Genomic DNA, 23,987 nt, shown 5'->3' on the forward strand with positions numbered 1-23,987 from the left:
TTACTTAAATCTTTTTCTCATCTTTCATATTTTGAAATATATATTGAAAAAAAAAAAAAAAAGAAATAAAAAAAAGGATAGGAAAATTTTAAAAGATGAAAAATTAAAGAGAACCAATTCAATATCAAATTTTATCGTTATTTTATCTGTTTGAAAAATAAAATAGAAAAATAAACAGGAACGTTTAAGCAGTGATATTTACAAACGAACAGATTTAATATCTTTTTTTTTTGTTCGTATATTTCGATATTTCTCGCAAGAAAAATAGAACGAGGAACTAGATTTTGCTAAGAGGCGAGATTTTATAAAGTGAAATTCCAATTCTCGAACGACCTATTTTCAATTCGAGTAAATGTTTAGACATCGTCGAAGAGTAGTCACCGCTCTATTCTCGGATATCCTGCGTTTACCACGTTTCTTCATACGTATTCTGCGTTCCTTTCCCATGCATCGTTTCGTATTCGATTGTTCCGTAAAATTTTTCCAAAATCGGTATATTTTTACCAAAGGCATTTTTCTTTTTCTTTTTTTCAAACAATTTTCATTTAAAATTTATTACGAAAATTTATTACGGATTAATTATTACGAAGGAATCAAGAAAGAATATAATATAACATTTCCTTGATAAATTTTCAAAGCTAGATTCTCTTACAAGTGCTGACATCTACATGACATCATAACAAAACATTTATTTCTCTCTATTTAAACACGCGCGAATACATCACGATACATCGATAAAGAAACGCGTTAATTTCGTCAACTATTCACAAAGATCTCGTAAGACTGCTACATGTTTAATTAGTTTTATTTGAAAAGGAAAAAAAAAATAAAACTCGATTTGAATCTCGTAACTTCGTGTCTTTGCATAACAAAGCAACTCGAGCGTGACTCGAAGAAAAATTCTTAACCTATTCATCGTTAGTCACGTTCCATCAATGTCGATTCATTATTTTGTGAGACAAAATACCGATTCGAAAAAAAATAAAACCTGTTATTTTTTTTTTATTTCTGTTTTCTCTCTCAGAAACTTTATTCCTTCCTTCCTTCCTTCCTTTATCGTTATACGCACGAGTATTCGTGTTCAAAAATAGAGGTATAAATAAACTCATGCAATTTCATATCTTTAAACGTATTTTTTCGTAAAAAAGTTCGCAAATTTTTTATCCCAATATTTGATCTACTAAATAACGCGGCTTAGAATTCTTAAATATTAAGAATTACTTACATATGATAGCCTGGACTTTGGCCTTATCCAAGGCAGGTTTCACCGGTCTCTCAGTGGCAGTCCCAGCTCGACTCCATCGTTGCCCCGTTACCGAGCAAGTGGCCAACTCGGTAGGGCTAAACAAAATTGCAGCCAGGCCACGTGTCAATTTCCTGTAATCGCTCCATTTCACAGCCCTTAGTTGTTCCTCGCAAATTGCTATTCCCTCCCCTAGATGCACCTATCGATAAATAATACACGATACGTTTTATCACGAATTGTTTCGATTTTTTAAAAATCGAAATATTTATCGTACAACGTGTTGACTGTAAAAACTAAAGCAATTATGAAATCAATATCGAGGGAAGGGGAAGGGAAGAGAGGGAATAAGAGAATAAGATTCAAATTAGTCCATTTAAGGTTATAAAGGTTAGAAAGCGGATATATAGAAGGAAAATGCGGTGAGATGTATATACAAATTTGGAAATTTACCACGCCATCGGAGGAGGATTCCTCGAAACCACGGAAAGCAGGCATCGCAGCAGGAGGAGTAGTTCTCATGTCCAAGGGTAACCATTCGCTCCTCGATGGCGAATTACCTTGCACGGACGGGGATCCATGCTTTCCACCTCTCGTTCCGAGCCGCGGCCTGCCGCGGCGTACCCTTCGACCTGAATAAGCATTTTTCGCACATGTAGCACTCGCTCCGCCTCTCTACTTTACCAACATGTTTCTATCGTTTTCATATTTCATCGTTCAAATATTTTTTGAACGGAAAGAAAAAAAAACTTTGCACCAAGTATTTTCGTAACGCTCGAGGAACGTGATATCAATTTTTCAATTTTTATGTTGCTCGTAAAAACAAATACACGAGACGTGTATCTGGTTTCGCAAGTGCGAAAAGTTTGAGAACTAATTTAAGCACATTACACGTGTATATAAACTTTAAATATCGAAATCACGTTTATACCAAGTGGAAACGGAAAACAATACTTCGTTAGATTGGTAAGTTTCAATCTCGAAATGCAAATCCAATTAAAGCTTGGACCAAAAGTTTCGAGATAAATGAATTATTGGAGGAAACAGTTAGAAACGAAGATATGTAAAAGTAACTGGAAAAATGTTTATTTTATAATGATAAAGTCAAAAAAAAAAAAAAAAAAAAAAAATTGAGAGATATATTTGTATAAAGAGATATCATTGGTGAAATGCTACCTTCGAATACGTTTAAACAAACATAAAGAGAATAATTTTTTTTAATTGCAAAAAGGAGGCAAATTCCAATCAGAAAGTGATTCTTTCTTAATTAAAGAGCAAAAAGACAGAGAGAAAGAGAAATGAAGAGGGGAGAAAAAAATATTCCTTTGTAATTATCGTTTGAAAATACGCCCTTCTAATACCTAGCTTCCGATATCCTTCGCGTTCAATCGACTAATCGATCGTTGATAAATTACAGATTTCTCGGCAAAGACGTATATCTACGTTTTCGGTAACGCCATCTTCCTTTTTTCTCCTTCATCAACCCAAGTTGAAACGTGTATTCATTACGCTACACAATTCGTCATTGTCAAACGTTATTTGCTTCTTGAAAGGCAAACATTTTTGTAAAAATGTAATTTATATAAACTGATTTATTTATAAGAAATACTTGTCGTGATGTTATAAATTATTTTCACACAATGAGATCGTTCCTTCTTACATTTCATCCTTCCAAACTTAAAATTAATAATTGAATTCGAAACTTGGTTATTTTTGTTTCGTAAAAAGTATTTAATTGGAAGTGAGCAAGTAAGTTAAACTATATGCCGTAACTGTTATTGTAACTTGTAGCAAATATTAAAAATCGTATAATTATTACGTCGTTCGAAACGAAATTGCTCGATTGCACACACACCCACACACACATACACGCCCGCGCGCGCGCGCGCTTAAAGGCGTGTTTTCACCTTAAGAGAAGTTTCGTTTAAAGAAACTTAAAACGATCTTATCACTTACGTACGTATATTTTATATATATGTACAATTATTCGAAAGGATGAAATAAAATTGATAAAATATATATTTATATCGATCTTGTTTATCCTTGTTTTAAAAAAAAAATTTCGACTCATCGTTGTCGAAATTAAAAATCATTTTCACAAAATGATAATGAAAAACGAGTTTAAATTCGAAAAATGTGAAACGTAAATAACTCTGTGACTTTTTTTTTTTTTTTTTTAGGCGAAAATATAATTCAATCATCGAAATTGAAATTAAAGCGTACGTAATTTGTATTTACGATTTGTAATACGATTTCTCGTTAGATTTAAATTTTTTTAATCGAAGCTTTTCTTTGGCAGATAAAAAACAAGATTGAAAAGAACAAAAAAAAGCATGGAATAATTAATAACATAAGATGTCGTATAAATTTGAATATCCTTTATTCACCGATATCTCCGCGCTGATCAGATCGATCGATCAAATAAAACGATTTTCCAAACCATGAGAAAATTGTACGGCGATATCCGTATCGATATTTTCAATCTCAATGATTGCCTGTATTAAATATTCTTTGAAAAAAAAAAAAAAAAAATTCTTTATTTTGCCGAGAAAAGTGTTTTTTCTTTTTTTTTACGAGTCTTGTTTGTCTTTTTTTTTTTTAAATTCGAAACAAAATTCAAGAATATATAATATTGCGAATAATAGAACGATAAATTTGTCAATTAATTATTGGATGATGCTTTATGCGCAATTGTTTGTAATTTGAAGAGAGAAAGAGAAAGAGAAAGAAAGGGAAAGAAAGAGAGAGAAAATATCGAGAAAAATATAAATCCTCGAAGAAACACGGCGTTCTTTTTTTTTTCTTTTTTTTTTTTTCTATATAATCTTCACGATAATCATTCACACTCAACCGATAAGAGGTTAGGCGGTAAAAGAAAATGGCGGTATATCGGTAATAACGTTTACGAGCGTGTAAAAATGTAATTATTTCTAGAATTCAATTCCTCCATAATATAATAGTTTGATATAATATATTTTGATGATCAAATATATAATTTTTAAATATTACTCTTTTTACATTTAATTATCGTAAAAAATGTATCGCATAATGTATATCATGTTATAATATAAGGTCGAATTAAAGATACTAAAGAGATTGGGGGAGAGGGTGGGGGGAGGGAGGGGCGATATAATAAAAAAGTGTAGTTCAAGGAACATGTTGTATCATCGTGAACAGCATCCGAATCCAAAGATACGAGAAAAATGTCTTTCAAAAAGTCTTCTGTCGAACAAAAACTTGTTCTTTCCTTGATCCTTCCTCCTCCAATTTGAAAAACATTTTTCTAATATCTTGATTACATATACGTTAATACGTTAATATCGTAATAACATAACCTAACCTTAAATCGAAACGTCGATAAATTAGGAAAACGTTACTCGCGAAAACGAATCGTTCAACAAATATTCACACACATATACACACACATATATATATACATACATATACATGTACATATATATATATATATATATATGTTATTAAAAATAAAAAGAAAATAATAATAATAATAATAATTACCGATAGATCATTAATAATCAGTCGTAAAATTAAAAAAAAAAAAAAAGAAAAGGGGAGGGGGGAAAGGAATTTCCTTAAATATTTACACTCATTCTTTTTTTTTTTTACACGAGTTGGATTAAAAAAAAAAAAAATGCGAAACAATTAATAAAATAAAATAGGAACATAAAAGTAACGCGAGACATTTGAACAATTTACAATTATTATAACCACGCGTTCAACAAAAATTTACAAAAAAAAAAAAAATACGTTGATAAACGTTTATAAAATTCCTTTCGAATATCATTTATCATCGGAGATATATATATATATATATTTCATTTAAGTATCGCGATAATTCTTTTGCTCGATCGATAAACAAACTTGAAGAGACAATCAATCAATTAATTAATCGATTAATTAATTAATCAGTTATAAATCGCACGGGCAATCATATAATTGTTTGGGAAAGGAACTTTATCGATCAACTTTTTAAAACTATTTTAGCGATTAAAATCGTTTCCACGTCTATGCATCTCCTCTCCACAATAAATAATTAATCATGCGGACGAATGAAATCGACGTCCGGAACGTATTTCTCTTTTTTTCTTTTTCTTCTTCTTCTTCTTCTTCTTCTAAAAGTTTCGATTGGATCAGTTTTCGATTAATTATTTATCGTTCACAATTCACTCATGTAAAATATAAAATGTTTTACACTTTTTTTTTTTCCTTTTTCTTTTTTTCCTTTTTTTCTTTCTTTTTTTTCTTCGCTTAAACGTTAAAAAAAAAAAAAAACCTTTAAAACTTAAATTACATTTAAGTTGTTGTCGAGAAATAACAATTAGAAAAATACGATTATATACGCATAGGATATTTTATTGCGATAATATAATAGAAACGAGACGCGTTCGCAATTACATTTCAACCGCGAGAGATTCACACGATTGTTGCGCTCTCTTATCGCGCGGTTATTAATCCGTGCAGATAATCGTTCGAGCCTTTCTAAATTACTTAAAAAAAGAACAGAAAAATATCAAACAATAAACATTCTTGCTGGAAAAATAAATTCAAAACGATATTAAAAAAAAAAAAATAATCAATCCGTATCTCACGGAAAATTATTAATGTCGATAACGTCGATGCGATATTAAATACAATTTATTTGCAAGTATCACTTTTCAAGTAATAAAAAAAAAAGAAAAAATAATTTAGAAACAACAAAAAGGAGAACAATTATCTGTCCAGATAAATTTCTAAGTACAAAAATTTTAATTTTTTTTTTTCCTTTATCTCTCGTTCGCATTTAGCGTATTTCCTTTCCTTCTCTTTCATCGGCGAAGAAAGAAAAGGAATCGTCGATAATTCAGTCGTTTCGCGTGAACAGTTACGAAATCGTTCTTCTTACTTCACTCGTTATACCTACGCTATCTACGTCACTCGGGACAGTTTTTTTCTTTACGTAATAATGACAATAATAATAATAATAATAATAATGGATTCTAATAAATAAAATTTACTCAAGTTAAAGCGCGCGTGAAAAATTTCTACACGAGAAGCGAGATAAGATTCGAAGAAAAGATCGTCTCCTTTTTAGGTTATGTACACGTATACGCGAAAAGTATTGTTTCGGTTTTCGAGAACGAGAAGACACATAAAAAAAATTTCAACGTTCCAATTCCTTACTTTTCCCTCCCGTTACATCGTTCACCACCCCTTGTAGAAATTTTAGAAATAATTACGATTTTACGAGTAATTCTTTTTTCTTCATTTTTAATCCATTAATAAATCGAAAATTTATTTAATCGTTCGAAACGAGCCGCCGACTCGATTTAGATTTTTTGCAAACCCCTGATTTAATGAAATCTCGAAAAAATATCTTGAATTTCACCGTGCTTTTTTTCTTTTTTCTTTTAAATATCTTTTTTCCTACCTAAAGTCTCTCCTCGCTTTTTCATTATGTGATTATTATTATTTTTTTTTTCTTCTTCTTCTTTCCTCCTTTTTTCCGTAAAAATTCCACCTAATCTCGCTTTTTTTTTTTTTTTTTTTTTTTACTTCTATTTTGCAAAAAATCTATAATAAATCTAAATCTAGTTAGTCGAGTTTCTTTCTCTCTTTTTTTTTTTCTCGTAAAAATTCTACAATCTAATTTCTCTTATGAGTTTTCGGTAAAAATTTTTGAATCTAACATTTGTAATTTTTTTTTTTTGCAAAAATCTGGGATTACAATATTTGCAATAATTCCTCCGCAAAACTTTTCTTCTTCTTCTTTAAAAGGCTTATTTAAGATACAAGATCGTTATTATTATTCCTCCCGTCTGAATACACAGCAGTTGCAAAAACAAATCTCGTTGAAATTCTTCTTTTTCTTTCTCTTTTTTGCAACCTTCTAAAATCTATTTATTTATTTATTTATTTCTTTTCTTCTTCTCTTCTTTCTGCAAAATACTTTCGCCCTAATAAAAGTAGTATCATCGAAGCAGAAAATTTCGAAAAATTCCTTCTTCCATCTCTTTACATCCACGATAAGAATAAAGAATATTGTTAATTTTTTTCTCTTCTTCTTCTTTTTTCACTCTCCAGAGAAACGTGTCCATCCTCTTTAATCAACTTTCCAAATCCAACTAAGAAAATTAAAATCTTTCATCGCTTTTTTTTAATCTTTTTTCGAGGGGCGAGGGACGCTTTTATAAAGAATTTGCTCTTCTCCTCTTCTTAAATTCTTTTTTTTTTTTTTTTTTTGCAAGAAGTAAAGTAGTCCATATTTATTTCGCAGAAACTTTCAACTTTCATAATCCTATTTTATTAAGAAAAAAATTTGCAATCATCATCATCATCATCATCATCATCATCATCATCATCATCATTAAATATCATGGTTAAAGTACAACACGACGTGCCTTATCATTAACCCACTCGCTGTGTATTGTTTCAACGCAACAAGGATAAAAATTTTAAATCACGTTGCCGAAGAAATTGGAAATTTTTAAATTCAATGATTCATTATTTCTCTAAAATATCTTCGTTCATTCACGGAACGTTTCTCGTGAGCGAAGAATTTGATTGAAATTTTTTCTCGTAGGAAAAAAAGATGGATGGATAGATAGAGATAGATAGATAGATAGATAGAGAGATTTTGTAGATTTGCAAAAAATGTTGCGCTACGTCACTTTGGATTCTCGTTCGGTGACTTATCGTATTTTACGTTCACTGAAATTCGCAACCTGAATTCTTATTAAAAAACGCAGAAAGCAACGATATGTACAGCTCTGACACTATTACTTGGCATAATAATAATGGTTTAATAACGTTACGTTTTTTTTTAAGAGATAAATATCGATGAATATTTTAAGATAGATATTTTATTCGGTAGTGGTTCAAGCAAAAAAAAAAAAAAAAAAAAAATCGTAAATGCCTCAACGTTTCAAAGAAAGGGGAAAAAAACTAGATTAATTTCTCTTTACCGAAGATCGATAAAATCGTGACCGAGCAGTTTTTAATTTAAGAATTAAATTTGTAATTAATTTTTTTCGAATCGGAAAATTATAATCTATCATCGATATTCTTTGATCGATGGGTTAAAAATATCGGTGACACGATTGGCCTTTTTTTTTTTTTTTTTTTTTTTTTTTTTTTTTTTTTTTTTTTTATAACCAAACAGGTTTTACGTCGATAAGATAGAATGCACGATTTCGTCAATTTAAATTAATACATAAATTATACATCTTGTAATATAATATAAATATATTAAACCGAGCGAAATTATTTTCAATCACATTTCCATTCGCTTCTTATTAAATATTATCATATCACGAAAATTAAAATATAAAAATTTGTTATCGAAAAAAAGTATTACATTTAAAGTAAGAATACTTTTTTTTTTCTTTTTTTCTTTTTTTTTTCCCCACAGAAAGTATGCAATATTCGGGTAATAATTTATAATTCGCAATACTTTGTAACACATTTCTTTCTTCTATCCGATGCGATAATTCTACGCTGATGCAATAATTAGACCGATGTATATATTTTAATTCGTTTCCAGATATAAGAGGCAATTAAATGAAACGAGTTTTTTAATTAAAAACTTGGCGAGTGAAAAGGAGATAAAAACTTGAAATTAGATCTAATTTAAAATCTAAAAGTTCCAAGAAAAAAAAAAAAATATCAGATTAACAGCAGATTATTAGCGTTTCTATATATATATATATATATAAAGAGACTCGCCTTATCGGAAATTATTTAGATAAATGCGATTGATAATGGAAAAAATTGCGTTATTAATAATAATAATAATAATAATAATTTACACAAGAAAAATTTACACGATTATCGAGAGAATTGCACAAAAGTCTCGCATATATTCCTAGTTGCGTTCCCTTTTTTTTTTCTTTTTAATACTGATGCACTAACTACATACATATCTACGCTCGAAAAATTGCACTATCGACTACATCATCACCTTTACAATTATAAAAATCACTATTAAAAAATATATAGTGAAATACTGATCGTTCGAATACGAGCTATCGAGTAATAAAAAATATCTTACATTAGATACGAGGAATGGTGGATGGACATTTTAAAGAGGGAGGGGAGTGAGAAGGGGAAGGAGAAGAACAAGAGAATGAAGGAGAAGACGATAATGACCGGGCAGGCGGTTGGAAGGAAGGAAGGAAGAAAGGAGACAGACAGACAGAGAGAGAAAGAGAGAAAGAACTAAGAAATATGAGATTAATTTGTAGTAATATCTGTAACTAGCAAGTTTTACGGTCGCAATTTCAGTGAACTATTTCTCTTCTTATCTCGCATCGTCGATTTCTATTCTCGAAAATGTCTCTTCGCGTCGCTTAGAAGAACGAAATTTTTCTCCATTCGACTCGATTACGATCCGTTGTCAAAAAAAAAAAAAAAAAAAAAAAAAAAAAAAAAATACATTTCTTAAATTTAATTTTTTTTTTACTTTCGTTCTTCCAACCAATTCACTTTCTCGTACTTTTTGTTCAACGAAGAAAGAAAAAGTGACGATTTTTTCGCCAAAAAAAAAAAAAAATAAAAACTCTATTTCTTTCACAATTCCTCGCGAAATTTCAATTTGACTAGATTTCTTTCCATTCTTACGAACGAATTATTAAAAAAAACGCTAACTACGATTTTTTTTCTTTTTTTTCCTCTCTTTTTCCTTCTTCTCATTCGAACAAACAAAGGAAAGCTGTATCGATAAAAACCGAACGAGAAACCATTTTATAATTATAATACCCCCCCTTTTTAATTAACCCTAAGACTAATTTTACGATTAATCGCTAGCTCTCGAGTATACGAATCACTTGTAATTTACAATATGTACAACAATTAAGCAAATGCACTTTCCTCGAAAAGAAAAAGGAAATTCGGATGAGCGTCGGAAAGTAAAGAAGTAAAAGTTTTTTTTTTTTTTTTCCGAGTCGAAAAATTCGTTTCAACAAACTTATCTCGAGACGAGACAATTATTACGTTTCCGAATAAATAATAATAATAATACAAGTAATGGTAATAATAATAATAATAATAATAATAGTAAAAAAAAAATGTACAAATAAATCGATTAACGAATTAAAAAAACGGGAATGTTAATGAATATCCGTAGCTACTCGTCGAATCTTTGCTTTATACGTTTTTTTTTCTTTTTCTTTTTTTTTCTTTTCTCCTTCTCCTTCTTATTCTTCTTCTTCTTTTTTCTCTTCTTCTCTTTTCGTTTCGTTTCGTTTCGTTTCGTTTCGTTTCTTCGACTTGACTTGGAAAAGAAATATATATTTACCGTTCGAATCGAAAATCAGAAAGTTCGCACAGCTTTCGAATTCGAAAATTGTACAAAATTATCACAATTTTTTAAGAATTTTTCTGGAATTATCCGGATAATTACCTCCCCCCTCCCCCCTTCTTCTTTAAACTCCTTCGTTAACGCGAATAAAAAAATTTCGTTGGAATTTCTCAAAAAATTTCCCGAAAAAATTTCCACTTTTCCAAATTTGAAAAAATAATCTTCTTTTAATTCGCGCGTCTCTTCTTCATCTTCTTCATCTTCGTTTTATCATCTCAGTTATATTCATATTCACTCCTTAAACTCGAACAAGCGTTTCAACTTTCCAATTTTCAAATCGCCCACCGATTAAATATGTGTTTGTGTGTGTGTATACATATATATGTGTGTATATATATATATATATATATACACATATATACATATACGCATGAAAAGAAAGGAAAAAAAAAAAAAAATTCAGTCAGGGAATGAATCGTTTGCGAAAAGGTGCTTTGTCCAGACTTTTTCTTCCGAGATAATTGAATTTTTCTGAATTTTGTCACTTTTCTTGTTATTAATTATATATCGGTTATTATTATATTGATTATTCGGCGGTTTGGGTTTGGAAAAATGGAAAAACTGTATCATCTGTTGGAATGTTTGAATCAATCATTCAATCAATCAATTAATCAATTAATCAATCAACTAATAGGCTGATCATATCATATCACTTTTAATGCCCAGCGAATTAGATTGCGAGTTAGAAAGAAAGAAAGAAAGAAAAAAAAAAAAAAAAAGACGTGAATTCCCTGTAATTGTCTGTATCGTATTGTTTCCAATCATTATCGATTATCTGTTGAGCTTCTTTAACTTCTTTCTAATGTAATCTCTAACTTTATGGCTCGCTGTTTGATTCTGGCTATGTGCTTTGCGTGTGTGTACGTGTGTACGATATATGTATATGAACATGATACTCGGTCTAGGGATCCGTTATCGATCCGTTACTTTTACAATAAAACGTAAGTAATTATCTATCCATCTACGGTGCGTGTGTGTGTATATAATTTTTTTTTTCAATAATTAATTCGAAACAAACTTTTCCATCTAATCTATCACGTATCGTCGAAAAATTTAAACGAAATAACTCGTTCTAGAGATAGAATTTTAAGCCTTGAAAAATATCGATCGATCCACGGTTGATAACGCAGGAAGCGTATATACCAACAGGAATCGACGGAACGCAAGTAAAAATTTCATTATACCGAAGAAATTCGATATCTTCGAAAAGGAAGATTCGAAAAGAGAAATTAGGAAAATTTCGTCGATCGAGTAATTATAAAAAAAAAATTTAATCAATGCACGAGAATTAGAAGAATAAAAGAAAGAAATAGAATATTAAGAGAAGGAACCATAGACCGAGGTTTGCAACAGGCTGTCTGTACAACAATCTTAATAACATGATATGCAACATTTATATTCTAATCTTAGAGTCAGTTATAAACTATGCGCTGGGCACGAAGCTCTCTATTCCACGCGTTAAAAAACGAATAGAAAAACCTTCGGAAAAAGTGCGTAACAATAAGAAAAAGAAAAACCCCGTCCACATACGAGATGAAAAAAAAATCTGAATCAATTGTTTGTTTCTTTGTTTCTTTCTTTTCTTTTCTTTTCTTTTCTTTTTTTTTTTCCATCTCTTTAATTGTGGTTAATGAGTCTGGTTTTTTTTTTTTTTTTTTTTCAAAAATTTGATTCGTCGCAGTCGTTGCGATCCGGCACTATTGTAAAACGGTATGTAAATATACTTATTATAATAATATATAGCTGCATCTGTGATTTGATTGTAAATCGTGAGGTAAGGAGCCTGTGTGAATGGCGCGATCAACTCGAGAAATATTTCGACTTTCTTTCAACTCGGAGTCTAACATGTTAAATTTCCAATAATTTCATAATTATTCTTCAAATTATTGAAATTGAAATCGAAAGGAAAATACGAGTAATGGAAGATGAGGTGAAATTTTTTTCAATTTCGTTGAAGAGAAAGGAGGAGGGGAGGGGGAATGAAAAGAAGAAAAATGAACGAATCGAAGGATAGAAGAGAAAGAGGATCGAACGTAATATTAAAATTAATTCAAAAATTTCTATCGAAACGAAAATATTAAATTATCAAATTATTGAAAATTTTAGACTCTGGCGTAAAATACGTAGCGAAAAATTTGTCGAGGACATCGCGGTCACGGAACTATTGTCATCTGTAAAATATAATATAAAAGATCCTGAGTTGTACTGTGTGGTACTATGGCTATGGAGTTCGGCGGTGTCCGAGATGGTTCTTAGTCTTTTCTCTTTTCTCTTTGAAAAAGATTCAACTACAAAATTTAAGTTTTGAAGAGAGAGAAAAAAAAAAAAAAAGAAAAATTAATATCGATAAGATATAAAATATTTTGTATATATTATCATGGACTATATATATTGTTTCGAGATACTGACAAAATTAAATTATATAGGTGCAGCTATATATATTATATATAGCTTTTATTCATATAATAATGTTCGTATTTTAAAAAGTTATATTTATAAAAGAAAAATTAACTAAAAGGGATAAAAAATAAAATATAAATTTATTAAAAATATACCTTAAAAATTGTTGCAATTATAAAACATCGTTATATATACTGGAAACGTTGATAAAAGAAGGAAAAATTAATTTACTTTTTTTTTTAAAAATTTTCAAAAGAAAGAAAAATTATAATCATATTTATAAGATAATAAATTATTAATAATAATTTTAAGAGAATTATAATATTTTAAAATTTCGTTCGAACATATATTCGTTAAAATAAAATTAAGAAAAAAAATAGAATAATAATACTATCATTTAATAAATTATCATAATTTAATACGAAATCAAGTATTTCTCGATTAGAAAAAAATTACGTAAAAATTACGTAAGAAAAAAAATTATTGAAAGATTAATTAATATAATTTTTAATAAAAAAATATAGAGAAAAGTGATAAATTTAGCTCTATAATATCACGTTAGAGCGTTATTATGTATTAAAAGAATTTGCAAGAAAAAGCCATCTCGGACACAGGCCTCTTATAATATATTAAATTCAATCTGCTGCATCACGGTGGTTTCCCATCGATAACTGTCAATAATAAATCCTCTGTAAATCTGCTTGAGCTGTAAAATCGGTTGGCTGTCTATTGCACCGTTAAACTGCTACGCGGTGAAAAATATATTATAATATGTTCGTACGTCATCCTGGGAGTTTCTGTGCGTGTCACCCAGTCGTGTGACGCAATCAATAAAGTAAATATAATCCTCTGTAAGAATATAATATCGTTGTAAATATCTGTAGTCTGTATAACACTGTATAGCATCAAATAAAACAACAAGTTATCCTGGCTCGCGGAATAATCAGTACGAGGTGGGATGGCTGTTCCACTTGCGGCGATTATTTGTAATTTCTCTCTTGTTTCTTCTTTTGTTTAAGGAATATTCTTCTCGCTTTACCTTACGACGAATAGGCACGGCACCTTTTGCGAGTTACGTCCTTTAAGGACTATTGTTTCATTATTTTTAGTTATTTTAAGTCACTGTGAAAAGATTATTTTATCAGAGTAAAAATGTGCTATGAGGACACGAGCACAAAAATAATCTTAGCATCATAGCTTCATAGTTAAAAGTCTTTAGAGTAAAATTTACATATTTCCCTTATAAATTTTAATTTTTTAATTACTAAATATTAACGTTAATATTCATTTATTATTAATAATATCATTAATATAATGATATTATTAATATTGATTACATCTATTGTTATTCTTAACCAAAAAAAGAAGTCTTGTGTTTCGTTTTTATAACAAAAATCGAAATGTAAAATATTATAAAAAGATATTAGGAACTACTACTGAACAAACTAGGAATGCAGCTTTTGTATCGTAGAATATCAATTCAATACGAAATAAAATTTTACTTGTCGATTCGAATTACATTGTAACAAAATTTTTGTGCATTTAAACCATAAAAATACTATATAAATATATTATAACGTATATTTTAAATGCATATACTCTTTAACAGATAAAAATAATATTTATATTTTTATAAATATAAATATTATTCAAAACATAAAAATTTTATATATCTTTTAATACTGTCGTAATTATTTTATATGTAATATAAATATTACATATTAATTTATTAATATACTATTTAAAAAAATACTCATTGCACATTATCATTATGCACAAAATAATAGCTGCACTTTCTAATCTATTATCTCTAATATATCTAAGTACAACTATAAATAATAAGAAATATAACATGATGTTATAAACGTAATAATACAATAATACAAATAATAAGAACAGCACAAATTTAAAAAAAACTTTATCATCTTTCAATAATAAATTTCATTCTACCTATTAAAATTGCTTAAATTATATGCTTTTACATTCTACTCTAAAGACTTGATCTATTATTGTACTATACTCTACATTGAGTAAACATAATATTTACAATTATTTTGAATTAAATTTTTATGCGAAATAAATTAAAGCAAAAATATGCTTTTAATTAAAAAAATAGAAATAAACAATTTCTAAATTTGAAAAAACTCTTAAAAAATAGTTAGTATTATGAAAAATTTTCAATGTGAAAAATTCTATAAAATTCTCGATTATTATAAATTGCTCTTCGCATCACAGCACAAACTCTTAATCTTTTCACTGCACCTTGGTCTTCTTTCGAAAGACTATATTAAACTCCATTTGGAGATTATCGTTGCCAGGAAATACTGGCTTTAAGCCTACTCAACCAAAAAACTATCACAAATGGGCCGAAGAAACTAAGGCGCATTAGTGGTATGCAGTATCAAATTGCATGATACTGCTCTGAAAGTGCTTTGATTCGGCATTGGTCTGATTGACCTCATAAGCACCATCTTGGAATACTCTTGACTTATTTTCCAGAGTTACTGTAGCTGTACCCTCTTCCATAGAAACTCTAGGCACGGGAAAAGGTTTAACATCTGTTTGTTGTGCCTGGATTTGTAGATGAGTTTGCGCTCCAGCTTGTTGTTGCGCTTTAGGTTGTTGTTGTTGGTAGATTTCTTCCTGGCGATGCCTGTCTGCCACGCTGAGCTCGTGGAAACTGACCAGGTGGCGCTTCAGGTAGAGCTTGGTCTTGAATGGCTTGTTACAGAGGGGGCATGTGACACTCTGAGGGTTGTGGATCAGGCGCATGTGCTGACGCAGGTTCGACAAGTTACTGTACATGCGGTTGCAGACAGGACAGGGGCGTGGGTCCAGCGAGTGCAGTTTGCGTAGGTCAGCTGCAACACACACACAACTTGCTCTAACCCGGTAGAGGCAGCACGGAGAAGGGAGTTAATTCTCTTGTTTTGTTTTATTGAATGGATTTATGGGTGGGGTCTCCGATTTGCCAGCCACCACCGGACAGCAACAACCAGCTAAGAAACCCTAGCCGCACGACTATTATATGCTCTACCGAATTTAGCAATGGGATTATTTTTAAAATTTCAAATAAACTATCATTATATATAATCTTTTGTATAATATAATTTGAAACCATCTTTTCCTTTATTATTCCTTATATTTTGATTAGATAAATATTTATAAAAATGTCTCTAGAAAGACAAAAATATTTTATCGAATCTAATGTAGCATCTTGATATTTACATATTTATATCGTTCTCTATTTCGGATTTTAATTTTACCACATATAAACTTTTAAATAAATAAATATAATTTGATATCTTAATAATTTTCGTTAAATTTTAGTTAAATTTTAAATTTTGATAAATAATATAGTTCAAAATTTGTTATAACTTTAACCTTAAAATAACCTTAAAATAATACTTTATAAAATATTTTACAAAAACAAATCTTTCTCAATTCATAATTATCTTCTAATATAATATAATATATCAATTTAATAAAATTTGTTTATTTTATAAAAAAAGAACAAATAAAATGTGATCCCATTACTATTGTCGTGCATACAACGATATCGCGCGTTTATTAGCGCGCACACATCGGAGACAAATGGTAAGCGTGTGTTATTGGAACATGAGGCGTGAGAGCTCGCGCTGCATCCTCCGAGATTATTATACAATTCGTTTCTTGACAATAACACCCTTTTACGTTTAAAAATATTCACTTAAAACATATAAGTTTCATTAATTTAAAATCTTATATTATATTTGTCACTATTACTTTGAAAGTATAAAAATAAATAAACACAAATAACTTTTACGATTATATAATATATAAAACTTTTTCAATCTTGTTTATACTGTATTAATCCATATTACAAGCAATTTTTTATTAAAATTTGTAATAATAAAAATAATATTTAATTATTTAAATTCGAATAATTTAATTAAATTAATTATAATTAAAAAATTATAATTAAAATAAAAAATAATAAAAATTATTATAATCATATATATTAAGAATTGATATTAAAATTTCAAAATTAACTAACTTTTGTTAATCAATTATTATATATATATGTATATATATGTATATTATTATAAACCACGAATTTTACCACATAATATGATTAGTGAAGCCAAAGATATTAATTTTTTTTAATTACAACACCGTAATTAAATACTGACCTTAACCAAAAAGCTTATAACAAAATTTAATATTAGCCATCGGTTTGCTATATGTTTCAAGTTAGGGTGTTCTGCCATGGGACATAAATGAATACACAGAAAAACGACACCAATTAGATGAAATGTAAAATATTATAAAAAGTAACATAAATATAATAAAAAAAAAATTGATCACAAATTAATATACTCAATGAAAATTATTGATATTTTAATATTAACATTTTATAAAAAAATGAATAATTTTTAAAATTGAATGAATATAATTTAAAATTAAATTATAATTTTTAAATTAAACTGATATACTATAAAATAAAATTATTCAGTATTTATTTCCAATTGGCGTAGCTTCTAAAGGACAATAACGGAAAACATAGAAGCAACGGACAGGCAACTTTACCAGACGGAGGGATTTATTTTTCTAAATCTAACTATTTTCAAGTTATTTTTTTTTCTCTTATTTTCTTTAATTTTTATTATCTAAGTTTAAAAGTTTAAGTTATCTTTAATTAATTTTAGAGAAACTTTTAACTTAAAAAATAAGAAAAAAATAAATATAATTATAAAATAAAAAAATATATAATTTATATATATATAATAATATTATATATTATATTATTATGTATATATATTTATGTAATATATAATATAATATAATATATACATATATATATATAATATAATATATAAAAACAAAAAATAACGCAAATTGTATCAAATTTTTTTTTTTGTAAAAATTAATTTATACAAAATTTGTTATAATATTTTTAATATCACCTCCAACTCTGGCAAATAATATAAACAGGTAGAGAGCCCGAATATGTACACGCAGCTGACTTTCTCACACAACAGCCGCAAACTGCACTCCCCTGGATAAAATCAGAAAATCGCCTCCGAGTGTCAAATGTCTCTTCTTCTCCTTTCTCTCTCCCTCTGCCTCACTCATCTACACATTCTTCACTCTATCTTTTTCACACTCTATCATACATACATTATTTTTTTCTTTCTTTCCCTTTCTCTCCTACCGCCTAGCAAGAGCTACCGAGCTACACGAGCTTACCATTTCAAACCGAGGCTCTCCTTCTCCTTCCTCTTTATATTCGCATCCAAAAAATTCTGTCCGACATGATCGGCTAGGTTGTTGCTGTTTGTAATGGTGCTCGCACTACTAAAAAATTAGGGTTGGGACGGGCAGTCACTTACCTTGCTGTTCTTGATTTAACTCCGTGTTTCCAGCATGAGATGGTCCTGGCATCCCACCTTCTAATGATCCACCACCCCCTCCTCCACCTCCTCCTCCTCCTCCTCCTGCTCCTCCACCTGGAAAAATATAAATGTTTAAAATTTATTTTGTACGTACTAAAATTATCTTAAATAAAATAAAAATAAAATTAATTTTATTTTTAAATAAATTTGCAAGTAAATTTAATATAAATTGATTGAAATTGAATTAAAATATTATTTAAAATTACCTTGATAAGAAGGTGGATAAGATGGCAAAACTTCCATGCCACCATCAAGGCTAAGAAAGCCACTTGGCAGTGTGTTGACTTCCTGCTTTGGAGAACAATCATCATCGCTTCCATATTCTGGTAATTCTATTTTTGGCTAAAATACAAAAAGTTCTGTAATTATTTTTCTCAAGAAATAATTATTTATGTTATAATTTTGAATTATTATTAATTATGATTATTCTGTAATGATCGTTAATAACATACATTATTTATTTATTTTAGTAAAAATATAAAATTATAAAAATAAATTCATATTTTTTATTCTATATATTTTCATAAATCAAAATTTGTATTTTTTTTTTTAATTAAATGTTTAAATGTATTTTCTTTTTATTTGATAATATTTTGTTTTATGTTAGATTATCAATAAAATTTATGTATAATCATAATAAATTAAATATAAATAGAAATACAGTAAGATCCAATATCTTTTAAAAAAGTTAAAATTTTGTTTGTAATGAATTTATAATATATGAAGTTATTAGATATTGCATTTTATTTCTTTATTATAAGTATCATATGTATATATATATATATATATATATATATATATTAATAGATATATATTAATAGACCGATAGATATAAAATTATAAAAAAAATCAAACCAACCTCAACAATATCGAGATCTTTATAACAGTCAAGTTGAACCTGTGGCTCAATTAATGGCCGTGTGCGTGGTGTTCCAGATGCACAGGCCGCCGCAGCTGGTACTGGACTAGATATTTGAGGCGAATCACTTCGTTTGCACAGCCTTTTTAGTGGTGGAGGACTTGAGGTTGGTGGAGTTTTACTACGCTCCTCCTCTAAATTTGGTGAGATCAACCCACGACCATTTGATGCATGTATATTGTTTGTCTTCAAATGCTAAAAATAAGCAATTGAAATTATACCATCATATTTTTAAAAGATTTTTAAAAAATTCTTTTCTTAAAATAACTAACATAAGATTCTATTAATTAATTATTATTACTAATTTAAATTACATTATTACAATTTAAATTACAGGAAACAAAATATATATTTTAATATAAATTTAAATTAAATATTGAAATTAAATGAAAATTAATTATTATTTATAATATATTTTAAAACAAACCTTTTCGTTGTTGTGCTGATTATTTTGAGAGTCAGTGAGGCCACGGATTTGCAAAGACTCAGCAGTTCTTAAAAATGTAGGTAATTCTGCTTGAGATATGTTAACCTCTCCAGCATACATGAATTCCAAAAGTGACTGTAGATGTTCAAATTCCACATCACGCATAAATATTATCGGATGCTTGCATGGATTTGTCTACAAATATATAATTAATATAAAAAAATTTGTTTAACAAACAAACATAAAATATTTTTCATGTAATTTATATTATATTTATAACAAATTTTAATATTAAAATTATAACTTTAATTTATATTTTAATTATATTTGTTTCTTAAATTTTAATTTTTGAAACTATCATAGCTGAGTTCATTATATAAATAAATTGTATATGTTTATTCTCAATTAGTTTTATTAAAACATAGTGTTCATATTAATTTACTATTTAGATTATAGTATAAAATAAAAAAATTTTAACTAATATGATCTTATTAATATATGTATATATTTTTTAAATACTATAATAGCATGCTATTATTTTTCCTATTTTACTTAATATTAAAATTAAAAAAAATTAATAACATAATTTTTTTAAGAAACTTTAAAGTTATATTAATATTAAATTTTAATAGTTTATTCATTTTGACTTATTTCTCATTAAAATTCTCGCTAAATTATATCATTTTGTTTTCAATATGTTAAGATATTATACAAATATAAAAAAGTGAATTATGTATTTAAATATTTTACATAAATATAAAACAAAGTTATATATTTGAAAGCAAAAACAATATACAATTAATGTCTAAAAGAATGAAAACTAAAAAATTTATTGTATACAAAATTATGTAACTAAATTAAATTACTAATGAATTATGAAGGAAAATATAAATTATGAAATAAAATATAACTTTTTTCTTTTAAATTAATGTAAAATTATAATTTTAAAACTGTAAGTAAATAATATATTTATGATTTTTTAATGGTTGTTAATAATAATAAATCTTTTTAATAAATATCATAAATGCATTATTATAATATGAAAAGTATTAAAATCAAAGTTATGTACTATTGCCAATAAAGTGGATTTGTAATTACTTTTTATTTTAATTGTTAATAATATATGCATAAATATATATTAGATGTGGATAATATACTTGAAATTTATCTATCTATATTTATATAGAATCCTATAAAATAAATTATGATTGATTACTTAAAAATAAATAACATCCAACAAAAAGTAATATCCCATGCAAACTATATATGAATATATATAGATACATTACGACATACTAGTAGGTACAGGAGATGAATGCATGGGAATTATGAATAAGAATTTTTATTTCGACCATGTCCAAAGTAAAGCATGAGTCTCAAAGAAGGTAAGAATGATCGGCTGAGGGGAAGGGAGGGGGGAACATCGAACAACTAGCACCGAGAGAAGCAAGGCGGGGAAGGTTTTCTAACCTTGAACAACTCCTTGAAGTAAGGGCTGCACGCGGAGAGGACAACCTTGTGCGCCTGGAGACGCCTACCATCGCAGGCTAAGGTGACATCAACGAAGTCCTCGTCATCCCTGAGGGCCTCGAATTGGCTGGTGATATTAGCTTGAAAGTTGTTCCAACGCAAGCAAAACTGCTGCTGGCTATCCGTCATTCTCCTCGCTCGACTCCCTTCGACCTCCTCTCTCTCCCTCTCTCTTAAACCGAGAGCCCCCCACCACCCACCCTCTGTCCGTCTCTCTCTTACTTTCACCTTCTTCTACTTCTATCTTTTTTCCTCTTTTTCTTTCTTACTGATGGCTGCGTTGTTCTTTCTTCGTTGCACACTTTGACTTCTCAAGTGTATCTTTCTTTGTCTTTTTTTCTTGCAGGAGACACTTTAGAAATTTTCGAAAGATATAGAATATAAAAGATTCATTGAGACGAAGAGGGTGAGGGTGGTTTCGCAGGTCAGGCCTGTTTTACTGCACCCTCGTGCTACTGATTTGAGATGAGGCTCTCATTACTCTGGAAAAAAATGGCAGGTGCAAAAAGTGCAATCGATGACTGAAGAGGAGGTGTGTACGTGGGGAGAATCGATAGACGGCTTACCAACATTAAGAGATAAATGAAGTATATATTTGATGTATAGTAATTTTTATATATATATATACATATATATATGTATATATATGTGTGTGTGTGTGTGTATGTGTGTACATATATATATAATATTTTTACATTATATTTATTTTAATTTTCTTAAACATATAAAAATTATTATTATTTCCAATTATATTTTAATTAATATATTAATCTACGTTTTTCTTTAAAAAAAATTTAATCCTATCAAGTTACTAGAAATATACCTAGATATTTCTATAATCTTTTTATTTTTTCCTTTTTTTTTATTAAAATAATATTATATATTTTTAAAACATAAAATTAAAGAATATATGATTGAAAAAAATCTATGTTTAATACTAATAAAAATATAATTAGTATTAATTATTATTAAATATTAAAAAGTTAAGAAAATATATAAAATATTTCATAAAAATTTCAATTAAAAATGCAAAATATTAAATTGATATCTAGTAATTTTTATTAAATTTAAATCATTTTTTAAAATAATCGATATTTTTACTAATTTATCATGTAAATCATAATACTATACAAATATATATGCATGTATATGCATATTCAATTAACTGACAATTATAAAACACATTAAAAAAATTACAAAAATTACAAAAAGATTGATAAATTAAATCTTTTATTTTTTTATTTTATTTTATTATCTTTTCAGTATGTCATTTTTAATTCTTTTAACATTTAACTATTAAAATTTACAAGAAAGAAATTAAAATATTTAAAAATAAAATTTTACATACATATATTCTTTTATATATATATATATATATGTATATGAAGTTTTCATTAAATTTTAAATTTGTAAAATATAATATTTTTAATGCTTATATGATTAAAGCACAGGAAAAAAATTGTTAATATTGAATAAATATTATAAATCAATAATATTTCATTTCATCATTCTTTTAATATATTATTTTTAATTATATATTGTTAATAAAATATTTTAATTATAATAAAATGTTTTCGTTTTAAGATTAAATAAATAAATATATAATATATTTTATATATTATTATAATTATATATATATATAAAATATGAATATTTATTATATTTAAAATTAAATTGTAATAAATAATTATTAAATTAATAAATAAATATATTCCTAAACTTGTAATCATGTAATAATATTCTAATATTAATCCCTTATAATGTAAAATATATTATTATTATCTTATATCTTTAAAATTTATACATATTGCGAAGAGCGGAAATTTTAAATTTCTAATTATAATAAAAAAAGAAAAAGAAAAAATATTTCCGTGATTACAGAAAGTTTCTCCAACTCCCGTCGTATTTCAGATTATACTAAATTTTACCACCCGTTATATGATCGTCTTCGTAGCTTCGAACTGTTTCGGGCCGTCATGGACGCCCGAATTTTATTCGTAAAATAATTTTTTTTTAAATTTTTTTCTCATTTTATTGAGATAAATGTAATAGATTTTACAAAAATATGATAATTCCAAAAAATTGACAGCTATGTGACACAAGTAAAAACATGTCAGTAAGACAGGTAAGTCAAACTTTTCCATTTTTTTAAATTATAATTTCTTGTTCTTTTAATATATCATTCTCAGTTTTTAATATTTTATCATTAAAATTTAACAGAAGAATAAATTAATACATTTAAAAATAAAATTCAATGCAAAAATTGTGATCATTGTTTTTAACCTCGTTTTGAAAGGTTACTGCGGACGACTCAATCGATACATTGTCCTCGAATTTCGTTTTTCTGACTAACAACAAGTATAACAAATTACTTGTCAATGATTTGGAAATTTTATTATGATTGTGAGTGTTTTTTATAATAGTGAAATTTTCTTTTGTTTTAATATATATACACACACATATATATATATAATGATCGAGAGATGATTGTAACCTTCTTTGGGTTAACCTTTCAAATGAGTTTCTTTTATATTTTGTTTGATGCAAGTGAAATTTCATTTATATTTTTTGTTCACATATCTTTTAGATTTTAATTTTATAGAATGAGATAAATGAAATTATTTTAGAATGTTCGTGTATATCTTTGAATGTGAAATAATTGCATCCTATTTAAACCT

General features: G+C 27.6%; 2 protein-coding genes and 1 long non-coding RNA gene across 6 annotated transcripts in view; 2 read left to right on the top strand and 1 right to left on the bottom strand.

The window, feature by feature from the left end:
* The window catches only part of LOC412161 (broad-complex core protein isoforms 1/2/3/4/5), a 28,037-nt gene extending 6,379 nt beyond the window's left edge, over positions 1-21,658 (bottom strand). Inside the window, exons 1-7 of one of the 3 annotated variants that reach the window (XM_016913577.2) lie at positions 21,250-21,658; positions 19,780-19,974; positions 19,293-19,547; positions 18,640-18,775; positions 18,371-18,487; positions 1,697-1,875; positions 1,226-1,445 (exon numbers count right to left, since the gene is read on the bottom strand). In XM_016913577.2, coding sequence (XP_016769066.2) covers positions 1,226-1,445; positions 1,697-1,875; positions 18,371-18,487; positions 18,640-18,775; positions 19,293-19,547; positions 19,780-19,974; positions 21,250-21,438 — 1,291 coding nt within the window. In that variant the 5' untranslated portion in view covers positions 21,439-21,658. Of the gene's footprint in view, positions 1-1,225; positions 1,446-1,696; positions 1,876-15,140; positions 15,860-18,370; positions 18,488-18,639; positions 18,776-19,292; positions 19,548-19,779; positions 19,975-21,249 lie in introns of those variants that run through there. The other 2 variants (XM_016913578.2, XM_006569775.3) reach the window with 2 other exon arrangements.
* On the top strand, positions 21,236-21,803 carry LOC113218930. Its single transcript, XR_003305157.1, has 2 exons — positions 21,236-21,379; positions 21,656-21,803. It is a non-coding gene; the product is annotated as an uncharacterized LOC113218930 (long non-coding RNA).
* Positions 21,804-23,254: 1,451 nt separating this feature from the next.
* LOC410101 (trafficking kinesin-binding protein milt) overlaps positions 23,255-23,987 on the top strand; it is a 28,495-nt gene continuing 27,762 nt past the window's right edge. Inside the window, exon 1 of one of the 2 annotated variants that reach the window (XM_006569779.3) lies at positions 23,255-23,434. The gene's annotated coding sequence lies outside the window, so the exon portion shown is untranslated. The remainder of the gene's footprint in view (positions 23,435-23,987) is intronic. The other variant, XM_393589.7, reaches the window with a different exon arrangement.

This window comes from Apis mellifera, linkage group LG8 (genome assembly GCF_003254395.2).
Source record: "Apis mellifera strain DH4 linkage group LG8, Amel_HAv3.1, whole genome shotgun sequence".
In the NCBI taxonomy this organism is placed as follows: domain Eukaryota; kingdom Metazoa; phylum Arthropoda; class Insecta; order Hymenoptera; family Apidae; genus Apis; species Apis mellifera.